Here is a 12,075-nt window from a genome sequence, read left to right on the forward strand (position 1 = left end):
ATGTCTGGATTAGATAACCTTTCGCAACTCCTTTCTCCTCAAACCTCCAATTTAGCAACATTTATTGGGCAAACAAGGTTGATTACGATGTTTGAAGGTAATTGCGATTTCTCTTAACTTGTTTATGTCTCAATTGTTGAATGAAAAAAAATCAGGTAATATTGTAAAATTTATTTTCATGGCATCAATATGTGAGCAAACACGCTATCAAAATAATAAACAAAAAAAACATATTTTACAGGAAAGCATCAGCAGCGTCACTACCACTTTTGAGATGATTGAACGAGGAGAAGTGGAACGCAAAACCGGAATGCTCGTACCGCTCCGACTTGGCTGACAGAACCGAGTCCCACTTGTGTGGTACCAGCAGTCCGGTTTTTGCGTTAGAATGTACTGTAGCAAGCTGAAACTGGGTCAGATGACACCTTAAAATGATCAATTCCTTCCGTGGGATCCCGAACCAGTTGCCCGGATCGAAATAACGGCATTTCAGACTACATCGCAGCCCAGGAAGACGATTGCATGCCGGCACTGGATCCCAATTCCTAATCCACCCCAAAAGTGAGCAGCGCATTTGGCCCGGTGGTTACAGGTTCTGACAGCACTGCAACTTGCTCCCCCGCTGCCCGTCGGTGGTCGGGGGCACGCTGATGTCGACCACGTTGTTGCCGGGAGACTCGTCGTGGGCCGACCGCTCGGCGATCTGCTTCTGCGATACGATGCGGTAGATTTCTGTGTTTCAAGAGCACAAATAACGGCGGAATGACGTGAGACTCAAGTGTCCGCTTGAAGTTGACAGAAAACAAAAAGCCCGCAGAGAGTTTGCGTAAAAAGGACTCGCAACATGCAGTTAATATTAGTCAAAAATAACTTCAAGCAGCCATAAATGTCTAAACCTGCGGTGTCCAAAACTTTTTGGAATGAGGGCCGCGTAAATATTTAAGGACGCAAAAGCCACTTTAAAATTCTTTGACTTTATTAAATGTGCTAAAAATCAGTCAAGTAAGAACATGTATATTGCTTATATTTTCTATTTGATAAACTGCTACAAAATAGCTGTGTTAAAGGAGACAAGACAAATAATTCCCATCTTTGGGGAGGTCGCCGGACCTTCTTTCCGGCAGACTTGCGCCACTCCTGCACCGAATCGCAGCAGCCGAATCCCGTCTCCACATTCAGAACTAAAACAGCCATTTTCAAAACAGCTGCTCAAAGATCTTTGTGATATCATCATAAATTGTACCTTGACACAAAGCAGAACAAGAAATTATGAGTAATTGTGTGATATTAGTCGTAAACCGTTTAGTGGTGGGCGGTCAATAAATCATATTTTTATGATAATTCCAATAATTATATATTTTATTTGAATTACATATTATTCACATTCATTTCATATGTTGTATTTATAGGTGAGAGATTTTTTTATCCAATCAGAATTCAGCTAGCTTGTGTTGCCAGGCAGATTTCATAATAGCACTTTTTTTTTTTCTCCCATTTGAGCCTTCAGATTCTTCTCTGCGGGCATCTGTGCTGTGAGTGAACGATCCCTCAGGTCATGTGACTTATTCTAACAAGATCAGGCATGAATGCGGAGCAGGTGTGTGAAATTTGGTGTTATCCTTCTCATCCTCATCGATTACCTGCAATTCAATTTTAAAAGACAATTTTAAAGATTTTGATACAAAGGCGCACCTTTTGAACGAGGATGCTTATTTTCTAAGAGCAGAGGGATCAAGAGATTTATTTTTAATTCTCGCAGTGGTTGGACAACTGCCCGCTTGAAATGGGATAGGATGCAACCAGAAAACCCGTCAGCAGTTGATAACCGAGAAATATTTTTCAAGTGAGTGGTGGGCGGGATATCGAGAGGACATCGTCCAGTCGGCAATCTGCAGTCATACCTGTAAGGATATTCTTGAAGGCCTCTTCAACATTTGTTGAGTCCAAGGCTGAAGTTTCTATGAATGACAGGTTGTTTTTCTCTGTTGCGTGAAGAGAAAATACAAACAAACAGAAAACAAAAATAGTTCTCGTGTTATCTCATCGTTCAAAACTAAGTTAGAGAGCAGTTTTCTCGATTCTACTCTTTATCCTCTACAAATAATTCACCTTCCATCCGCAATGTATAAAGACCAACAAGAGCAATTCAATGCTCTTACACTAGATGGCGGAAGTGACTGAATTGATTGATATGTTTTCGTGAGAGTGTGTGTTGGGGGGGGTGACACAGATGAAGCCCCGCTTTCCAAAAGTTCGGAGGAGGCGATTGAAGTGCTGCTCCATTTTTGTTGCGTTTCTGTACCTGCGAAGGCACGCGCCTCGTCCGTGGGCACGGCCCGGAGGTGGCGTAGGTCGCTCTTGTTGCCCACCAGCATGATGACGATGTTGTTGTCGGCGTGGTCCCGCAGCTCCTTCAGCCAGCGCTCCACGTTCTCGTAAGTCAGGTGCTTGGCGATGTCGTACACCAGGAGCGCCCCCACCGCTCCTCTGTAGTATCTGTAAAGGACGCAATCCGTGGGAGTCAACGATAAAAGGTGAGTCCACCCCTCACGTTTTTTGTTGTCGCGGGATAACATTGAAGAAATGACACTTTGTCTAACCGTAAATTTTCTGTTCGCTCAAAACAATTGAAAGCACAACCACTGAGTGCCAAACCACTGGCAACAAAAGTGAGCACCCCCCTCAGTTAAAATGTCCGAATTAGCCCCCCCAACATGATTTGTTCCTGTGACAAGATTTGCGATGGAAATGGGGGGACGGGTACGTTACATTTGGACACACGCCACTTGATGGCAAAAAAACTCCAGCTGGACTCACGCCGAGGTGATGGCTCGGTAGCGCTCCTGTCCGGCGGTGTCCCAGATCTGAGCCTTTATGGTCTTGCCATCCACCTGAATGCTGCGAGTTGCAAACTCCACGCCAATGGTGCTTTTGCTCTCCAGGTTGAACTCATTTCGCGTGAATCGAGAGAGCAGGTTGCTCTTACCGACGCCCGAGTCCCCAATTAACACGACTGGAGAGAAGAGAAAGACCAAAGGCAAACATTAGAATGTGTACAGATGGATTTTTTTATTGTATTTATTTTTTTTTTTTTCGGGGTCTCAACAAAAGCCGATGCTTTTCCTCTTGGCCCTCCCTGCCTCATCTGCCCGAATTGCTGACTTTGTTTTGCGTTTGTGGTTTTTGAGCTTCCATAAATGCAAAATACAGTCAAGCACAAAGAGTCATGTTTCCTGAAAGAAGTCTTGTGAGGGAGTCCTATGAGCTGAGTCAGGATGGGGGGTCGGGGGGGGGGGGCTCCCATGATACAATACAGCAGCAGAGGTGGAGCCTTTTTGACTTTTCTCTCCTCCTCCACTAAGGAAATCGAGCCGAACTTTGTCCCCGCTGACACCATTCTGGTCCGAGCTGCAGGAAGCCGATAACGGGCTCCGCCAAAAACCTGAATCGACAGTTTCAGGCCTCCTTGCCCTTCCTGTGTCTGCGGGGCTCGGGACGATGGCTCGGCCAGACGGGGAGAGGGAGAAAAGGGAGCCCTCGCCTCCGGCAGATGCACTATTCATCCCACAGAGGAGACTTTGTTGCCTTTTGGCTCCTGCACACCCCCCCCCTCAGCCCCCCCCCCCCAGGATGTTAATGTCCCACAGGAGCTGATATGAGCATCAAAGAGGCATTTTGGATCCAGCTGAGCTCGGAAGATAAACAGCAGATCCATCAGCTCGCACAAGGCATTAAATCATGAGGCTTTTTGTGTCCGGAACATCTGGCTGAGGAGCATCTTCAACGGCGCTGGAGGTATTTTGGCCGGCCCAAGCAAACAAACTCTGCGCTTTCTTAAAGCCTCGCGATCACGAAGAGAAGCCATTGACGATTAACAGAACTGAGGGTACCACCAAGCTGGCACAAAAGTGAAGATCCATAAAGGAAAAAAAATTGACGCCCACCCCCAAGAAAAATAAAATTATAATTACCTGTAAATGACACAAGATGCAGGCCAAGCACTACTTTTGTCTAAATGAAGCTTGTCAAGTCACTTTGACGTGCCAGAACAAGTGGCTAAGCAATTTGTTGCTTACCTCCTTACCTCACTTTCAACATATTTCGTTGTCACTAAGATGACACCAAAGCTCTACTTTTATATTTTAGGATTTGATGTGGGCACAAAAGAATGACTCACGAACGTGCGAAGGAAAAATATGTTTCTGTTGACTTACATTATTATTCAATATGACTAGATTTATTTTTACTTTCTGTTTTTACATTTGAGTTGCGTTATGTCACCAACATTTTTTTGAACTGAAAGTACATCTTGACAGTAAAAGCAGATGCAAAGGCAACCAACTCATCTGAAATAACGTTTAAATATCTTATTATTTATAATTATTCTGACAATAATGATCAATGTTTGAAGCGGGTATGAGACAAGTAGCTATTAATATGCAACACTTCTCTGCAAATATTTACATTTTCAAATGATCACTTCTACACGATTCCTAGGAAATCACTTTGTCCCATCCCCAGAGAGCTATTTTTAGAACAGTCGCACAGGTTACTAGTAGGCTACCAGGTGATGTGATTTTTATTTGTTCCTGTGCTTTGTTGTTGTTTTTGCTGTTGCAGTTTTTTTTCCCACCAATTTTTTTCCCAAGTGGGATACGGAATTTCACCTTATCCCACTTGGAACTGAATATTAAATGCAAGTCCACTCTTGCAGTGTACTTTTGGTGAAATTCAACCATAAATGATGACTATCCGCTATTATTTATTATAAGGAGAAATCGAGGGCCTCAAATCCAATTTTGCTCAGGGCCCCGTGGAGGCTTGGGTCGAGTCTGGTCAATGCTTCTCGCGTGGCACTCTTTTATGAGGTTAAGAACTCAAAAGTTCAATAGGCCTACTAGAAAAAGATAAAGAAACAGCTGCAGGCGTCGGAGCTTTGACAATGACAGCGTTTTTGTTTTAAGATCATCATTCTGGCCTTTCATAAACACAGGCCCAAATATTTGGAGAATTCTCACCTAATCAGCATAAACGACGCAACAAAAGACTTGAATGTCTTTTCAAAGCAATGTCCGAATTACCCGGTGGAAAAGAAAAACGCGATCATCACCTCCCCCCTCTCTCCTTTACCTTTGAACAAGAAATCGTACTCATCGTCTCGGTTCCCCATTCTAGACGAGGCCGCTCCGACGCTTGTCCCCCGGAGGATGATGTGTTAAGTATGAGAGGGAAAGATGGCTTAAAAAGAAGCTAAAACGGTGGTAAGCGTAAGTGGTGGGACTGAAATGCGCCAATGCTTGCTGTCAGGGCTGCAGGAAGGCACAGCAGCTCCCAACTCTGCAGAGGGAGGAGTCCCTGCACTGTGAATATCTTCCTCCAGGGGGCGCGCTTGTCGTTGACGCGCTGATGCTGCTTCAGACCGCAGACAATGCAGAAGTGACCTTACATTATTTGTGTTCCACACACACGAAATACGTTTCAAAGGTCACTAAATGCTGTTATGGGGTTCAGGGTTTGTTTCTGATGGTTTGGTTAAGTCTCTCTACTGGATATTAATGTTCGTTATTAATGTTTAGTGTCATGTTACTTAGGATTGTTTTTGTTTACATTTTGAATTGACTTGAAATGGTATCAATATTCGGCAAGATGTAATACTGCAAATCAATTTATGCTTGCTGTTTTGAATCAATGTTGTAGTCTAGTGACTTCTATTCGATAAAAAAAACGTGTCATCTGATTTAGTTGATAATGCTTCTTTTTCATTATATTGTTTCCTATCCTACAATAAGATAATTTATAATAAAATATAAATGTATTATTGTTATTATCAATTTATTAACTAAAGGGACCACAGAATGTTTGAAGTTATAGAATTTAAAAATAAAAAGATCACAAATCTTAAAATTTTAGGTTAGGCTTGTTAATGACGATGATGATGATGATGATGATAACACTAATAGTAATTAAAATCCCTTTTTTTTATCGTAAATTTAATGATTGGTGCGATTACGCCAGGCATACGATTTTGACGTGAATAAAGTAGTTCCCTTTTAAAATCCACGATGACTCTTGGCTCCGCCCCTCAAACGCCTTCTTCTCCTCCTATTGGCTGAGCGGAAGGTCAGCTTCTGACGCATCTTGCACGTGCCTTTTTGACGCGTGCTGAAATCAAGATGGCAGCCTCCTTGTTTCGGTATTACCAGGTAGGCTCATTCCTGTACACGTCCTTCACGATCGCTCTTTACGCCCAGCGAAAAATTATATGAGACAGTAAGCATCCACAACTTTGGTTTGTGGTTTGTCTTTTTTTTGGTCCCCTTTGATGGTGGACAGCCTCGCGATTGTCATTTTTATGTCGCTCACAATGTTCGAATGAAACCGGCGCCTGTGACTCGCACTATGAGCGAGGTTCTTAGATTATAAAAACAAAAAACAAACAGAGAGCGTGTTTGTAGCCATAAACAAATATATTTTTTTTCCCACCAGTGATGCATTATTTGATATAAGTGTCGAATGTAAAGACGGTTTGTCTCTTGTCTTCATTGTAGCTGGTTGGTAAGCGTCGCTTCGCTTTTTGCTCCCGGCCGCTGGGATCCCGAAAGTGGAGAGGAGATGCTGACACTTTACAAAACAGTCGAGCAGCAGCACTGCAGGTCAGCTACAGCAGCCAAGTCACATTTCCATGCAGTCATTTTAAAACAATTCGAATTCATCAAGGGCTGTACATCTTTTGGTTTCACTTGTATACGACACATGTAAGAGTGGAATTAAAATATTCAGGCTTTACGTTCTGCTGAAGGCTCGATGATACAATTTGGACAAGTTGCCGTACTGCTGTCACTGAAACACTATTGTGTGTCTTGTAAATGTAAAATAACGATGCCATAAATGTACCGTCATCTCATTGTTGATTTCATATGACAATTATTATTTCATAGCAATGTTTGTATGTGTATCTCGAGCACTATACCTTTGCTTCATCAGGTGCGATATGCCTCGGGGCGCAAAGGTTTCCTGGGAGAGTTTGTGGATAACCTTCGGCAAGAGTTTGGGAAGAATCAAGAGATGAAGGAGAACATCAAGAAGTTCAGAGAGGAGGCAAAGCGGCTTGAGGAGTCTGATGCCCTCCAACAAGCACGGAGGAAATATGTAGGATGAGCTTCATTCTTCAATGCACTTTTTGTAACTAATGGTTTTTTTTTTTTAAATTTAATATCTTTTCTTCAGTCTGGTTTACCTGTACTTTTTTTTTTCTTTTTCTAAGAAATCTATAGAAGCGGAGACGGTGAAGACCTCTGAAGTATTTAAAAAAACACTGGGCTCTTTGTCAGAAACTGTGAAGGAGGTAAGTAACAGAGCAGACTCTGAATACTGTTGCTTATGTCTGTAAATGTACTTTACTGTGTCAAAAAAAAAAGTCTCTCTCGCTGTGTTTTGGAATTGTTGAACTGCGTTGATGATCACAGAGTCTTGAGGAGGTGAGTCGCACAGACATCGGGAAGAAAATCAAAGAAGGTGTGGAGGAAGCAGCCCGCAGCGCCATGCACTCCGCTGAGAGCGTTTCCAAGGGAGGAGAACGATTGGGCAAGACCAGCGCCTTTCAGGCTATCTCACAGGTGAGCAGAGAGGGGAGAAAAAAGAAAAAACCCAGCAAATAAGTGAGTTTCTTTCAAGCACTTTACCGCAGAAGGTGGAGCTTTCTGAGCGACACTTAACTGTCATCTAGAGTGTCGAGTCCATGAAGAAGGAAATTGATGTTGGCGACGCCGGACCTTACCGAGCCCCCCCTCAGCTGAGGAAGAGGAGTGATTTTTCTTCAAAGGGAGCAGATGGTGACACAAGAATATTTGAGGCCAACGAGTAAGTCGTTCTTACTGCTGCCGAATGACCTTTTCTGAATTTGAACGACGAAATTGTCTTTTGTAACACAGGGAAGCATTAGGCGTCGTTCTCCACAAGGACTCGAAATGGTACCAGCAGTGGACGGACTTCAAAGACAATAACTTGGTATTCAACAGTAAGTAGACTGTTTTCAGATTTATTATTTATTGACTTTTTTAGCTAACATTTCCAGGTGAGCAGCAACTCCAACGATTCCCACTGCCAGGCTTTTTAGCATAAAGTAAATTTCCGAGTGTGCATTTTACTCCAAAGAGACTAAGCGGAGGAACATTTACACTTGGAAGTGCGTAAAATATTCCGGGTATTTTTTTTTACTCTCAAAGTAGTGTACTCCAAATGATGAAAATCAACTTTTATTTGATGAGCACATCATTTACTCACTTTCCAAGTTCCACTGATGAGTTTCATTTGCTATTTGGGTCCATTTTGAATGAGGACAGCTTCCCTCTCGCGTAGCTGCAAATCCTTTTTTCAGCAGCAGGTGGCAGTAGACAGCTGAAGTGCGATTCGAGTCCGCGTGCCCTCACAGGTTCAACTTTGATCCTTAATCGTGTTCTTAGCAAAGTTCTGCGCCTTGTATTTGTTCTCCGCAGGGTTCTTTGAGATGAAGATGAAATTTGACGAAAGCGACAATGTCCTCGTGCGAGCATCCAGGGCTGTGACTGACCGAGTCACCACCGTCCTCGGTAATGACCTTTTCCTTCTCGCGGAATCGTCTTTGATTTTGATAAAGCTAGAAAAAAAGAGAATGTTTGCCGTATTTCCCGACTTTCTATTCTTTGTTGATGTGTTTTCTTTTCCCAGGTGGTCTTTTCTCCAAGACGGAAATGTCTGAGGTGCTGACTGAGATTGTGAAGGCGGACCCCAAATTTGACAAGGACTCTTTTCTCAAACAGTGCGAGAGCGACATCATCCCAAACATCTTAGAGGTGAAATACTCGACCCAAAAGTTAGTTTGAAAGTTTGCGAGTCCGACTTTCAACTGGTCTCGTCGTGCCGCGATATCTCGGTCAGCTCATTGATGAAATGTACAAAGATCGACGTCGCCGTTCTAAACTTGACCTCGCCGCTGTACTTTCTGCAGGCCATGATTCGTGGAGAGCTGGACGTCTTGAAAGACTGGTGCTACGAAGCGGTAAGTTGTACACCGGCGACAACGTTGAAGTCGATTTAGTCTGACTTTGGTGATTTCGAGGGAGTCCGTCCCGATAAAGCGGATGGCAATCTAGCCGAGGTAGTTGCTTGTATATTTCCTCATATCTGAAGCTTTTTTTTTTTTTCTGTCCTCAGACTTACAGTCAGCTGGCCCATCCCATCCAACAGGCTCGAGCGTTGGGCTTGCGCTTCCAGTCCAAAATCCTCGATATTGATAATATTGACGTGAGTCACCACACACACGAGACTTTAAACTAAGTCTGCTGCATCGGTGGAAGTTGCTTTCTCAGTGTACACAAGCAAATTCTTTTCGTAGCGACCGTAGGTCACGACTATGAGGCGCACTTAAAAGTCAAGAATGTGTGAAATACGGAAATCGTTGAAGTCGTCTGATGTGGCGGGACTCAAAAGTCGACTTTATTGAATGCGTTTTATTGTCTTGGTTGCAGTTGGCCATGGGGAAGATGATGGACCAGGGCCCGGTGCTGATCATCACCTTTCAGGCCCAAGTGGTCATGGTGCTGCGAAGCCCCAAAGGCGACATCGTGGAAGGAGATCCGGTCAGTTTCTTTTTCTTTTTTCTTTTTCCAATTTCTTTGACTGTTGAGAGACACGCCTCATTCATTTTAAGTATGGCACAGTTCAGAGCTCCCAGCGAGCTTTTATTTATTTATTTATTTTTACTCGGGGCTCAGTGGCCCATAATCTGAAATTTGATGGACACGAGGAGAAAATTTAGGGGCAAAGTAAATATTGCCATCTCCAAATTTTCACTACATTCCTGATAAATAGGTTGAAGTGTGGATTTTATTTTTTTTGCAGTGGCAAAAAAAAAAAAAATATATATATATGAAATCAAATGTGTTTCTTGGTTGTACATGCATGAGTAGAATTGACCATGAAACGGTTCTCTTCATCATGCGGCTCACGTTTTGACTCCATAAGATCAATATGACAATCACGTCATAATTTAAGAGTCCGTCGCCATTGCCAGGTTTCCAAAAGAGGGAAATGGCCGCCCAGCTTACAAGTTCCGAACGAAGAATATATGAAAAGTCACTGAAAGGCATCCAAGTGCTCGTTTCATTGTCAGAGAGCAAGACGCTGTTCTGAAATGTCAAGAAAGTCCAAATTTACAGTGCTCTTTAGATTCCTCCTGAAAAATCACCCCAACGGCCAACATTGCGATCGTTATTTATTTTTTTTATTCATTTTTTTGCTCCCCTCCCTTTACCAGGAGAAGGTGTTGCGGACGATGTATGTTTGGGCGCTGTGCCGCGACCGGGAGGAGCTGAACCCCATCGCAGCGTGGAGACTCCTCGACATCTCGGCATCCAGCACTGAGCAGGTTCTCTAGGACGAAAAGAAGCGCCGAGGCCAGATCAGTGACAAGACACACAAACTGCAACCATAAGATTAAAAAAAGCATCTCAGAAAATCTTCATGAAAATGAGGCTGTTGAAGTTAGTTGCGGCGCTTCTCTGCAGTGCCATTAAGGCATGAATTAAAAACAATTCCAACTAAGTGTATTGTATATTAAATTGTAAATATTGTAGGATGCAATTTACAGCTTGCAGAGGAAAGACATCCGCATGCTTGTATTTGTCTCAATCTTTATCTGTGTAAGTTGAACGTCGCGTCCACCGTGTTCAAATACACGACGTACGTAAGTCACCGAGGAGCATGTTGCACTTTCAGTTTTATTCAAGATGTTTGCTGGTGATGCTGCATAATTATGTTATTGCGTGAATTTATTTTTTTTAACTGTTTTTGTTTATTCGTCCAATTTCACTGTGGACGAAACGCACTTTGATGGCTTTTGGATTTCCCTGTTGAACATCCCAAAAATGCAAAAGTTGGCTCAAGTGAAGATTGTTTTAGCAATGAAAAAGTTGTTTCCTTGATAATAAATAAAATGAGTTTTGTTTAAAATGTGCTGCTGTTTTTTTTATCTTACCATTTGTTTTAATTCAACGCAAATTAAATCAATTGGGGTTATTTCTTTTGTAGTTTAATTGTCGAACAATTCAGACGCGCAAAGTGGTCTGCTGCGACATCTTGTGGACACTTTTCAAACTACAAGAGTCCTGCCACTGGGACATTTGCTTTTGCGAACTCCTTTGTTAAACTTGCGGGAAACACAATTTTCACACGAAGAAAATGTTAAATATTTTGTCTAGTTGGGCCAACTTAAAACATTGAAGCTTGTCATTGTCAGTTTTTTTGAAGTTCGCTATAAAAAAAAGTTGACTTGAGATATGGAAAACGCCAGTATGCACTTTTTAAAATAGTAGCACATAATGATTTGTTCCAAATGATCCTCAAGTGACCCCAGTTTGAGAAGCTCTGGCCTAAAGTTGCCCACTGACGCTCTGATGCGTCAAATGCCCCCCCCCCTCCTTTCATTAGTGTGAACATTAATGAACAGACCAGATTTGCATTCCAGTGGCTACAGACAATTTCCAATTTACAACAAAAGCTTCCGTGGTTCTCAGTCCTTCTCTCAAACAAACGCTGTGTGTGCGCGTCCACATATGCAAATGCGGCCAATCTCATCTCATGAATGATAAAAATTGCCAAGCTGCACATGGACAGTCAACACCCACTACTTGTGAAATGCATATTCTTTTGCAATTATTTCAGATTTTAGGGGGAAAGGTTTGTTGTTATTTTATTTTACATTTCCCCGTTTATAGAAAACTTAAATTGAATATTTAGCAGTGGTTTGGGGGAAATAAATGATGGATTAAAATTTCCCCTCCAACGCATTTCAATGGCAGTCAATTATTTTCGCTGTTCATGGGCCAGCCCAGTCCCAAACCAGCTGAAGACTGTGAGTTGGCATCCACATTTTTAAACACACACACACACACTGAGGCCATCCAGGTGCTTGAAAGTAACTTCCTGAATAAGCAAACTATCAATGCAAATAATTTTCTCTGTTTGCGTCAAGCCGACATCCGCATTGCGAGCAGGTTACCTGGCCGATGTGTTTGATAAGGAGAAGCTCATTTGCAT

At 42.7% G+C, this 12,075-nt stretch overlaps 2 protein-coding genes across 3 annotated transcripts; one reads left to right on the forward strand and one right to left on the reverse strand.

Annotated features, from left to right (window-relative positions):
- Positions 1-151: 151 nt before the first annotated feature.
- LOC148326506 (ras-related protein Rab-11B) lies at positions 152-5,359 on the reverse strand. The gene is made up of 5 exons (XM_088310823.1): positions 5,131-5,359; positions 2,818-3,013; positions 2,303-2,496; positions 1,902-1,982; positions 152-732 (listed from the first exon to the last, which is right to left on the reverse strand). Exons 1-5 carry the CDS (start codon positions 5,168-5,170, stop codon positions 587-589), a joined length of 657 nt encoding a protein of 218 aa, XP_088166949.1. The 5' UTR covers positions 5,171-5,359; the 3' UTR covers positions 152-586.
- On the forward strand, positions 2,516-10,973 carry LOC148326507 (mitochondrial import inner membrane translocase subunit TIM44-like). Of its 2 annotated transcripts, none has more exons than XM_088310811.1 (13): positions 2,516-2,534; positions 6,549-6,653; positions 6,985-7,149; positions 7,265-7,345; positions 7,467-7,616; positions 7,727-7,860; positions 7,932-8,017; positions 8,496-8,588; positions 8,707-8,831; positions 8,987-9,037; positions 9,193-9,282; positions 9,507-9,617; positions 10,295-10,973. In XM_088310811.1, the coding sequence occupies exons 3-13, from the start codon at positions 7,066-7,068 to the stop codon at positions 10,412-10,414; spliced, it is 1,125 nt and encodes a 374-aa protein (XP_088166937.1). In that variant the 5' UTR covers positions 2,516-2,534; positions 6,549-6,653; positions 6,985-7,065; the 3' UTR covers positions 10,415-10,973. The 2 variants fall into 2 exon arrangements, with proteins under 2 accessions (XP_088166937.1, XP_088166936.1); XM_088310810.1 differs by lacking the exon at positions 2,516-2,534 and adding an exon at positions 6,092-6,203 and having other exon boundaries at positions 10,295-10,972.
- Positions 10,974-12,075: the final 1,102 nt, after the last annotated feature.

The sequence above is a fragment of the Idiotropiscis lumnitzeri genome, chromosome 12, assembly GCF_059441095.1.
Source record: "Idiotropiscis lumnitzeri isolate Australia: NSW breed Sydney's pygmy pipehorse chromosome 12, RoL_Ilum_1.0, whole genome shotgun sequence".
Taxonomy (NCBI): Eukaryota; Metazoa; Chordata; class Actinopteri; order Syngnathiformes; family Syngnathidae; genus Idiotropiscis; species Idiotropiscis lumnitzeri.

What these genes read in the sequence shown, in the direction of transcription:
- LOC148326506 (XM_088310823.1), bottom strand. Translation starts at nt 5,170, where the DNA reads ATGGGGAACCGAGACGATGAGTACGATTTCTTGTTCAAAG. An exon ending in GTACGATTTCTTGTTCAAAG is followed by an intron (nt 3,014 to 5,130) that starts GTAAAGGAGAGA and finishes TCTTCTCTCCAG; the next exon opens with TCGTGTTAATTGGGGACTCG. An exon ending in CTTCAAGAATATCCTTACAG is followed by an intron (nt 733 to 1,901) that starts GTATGACTGCAG and finishes CTTGAAACACAG; the next exon opens with AAATCTACCGCATCGTATCG.
- LOC148326507 (XM_088310810.1), top strand. Translation starts at nt 6,174, where the DNA reads ATGGCAGCCTCCTTGTTTCGGTATTACCAG. An exon ending in CCTTTCAGGCTATCTCACAG is followed by an intron (nt 7,617 to 7,726) that starts GTGAGCAGAGAG and finishes ACTGTCATCTAG; the next exon opens with AGTGTCGAGTCCATGAAGAA. An exon ending in TCATCCCAAACATCTTAGAG is followed by an intron (nt 8,832 to 8,986) that starts GTGAAATACTCG and finishes TACTTTCTGCAG; the next exon opens with GCCATGATTCGTGGAGAGCT.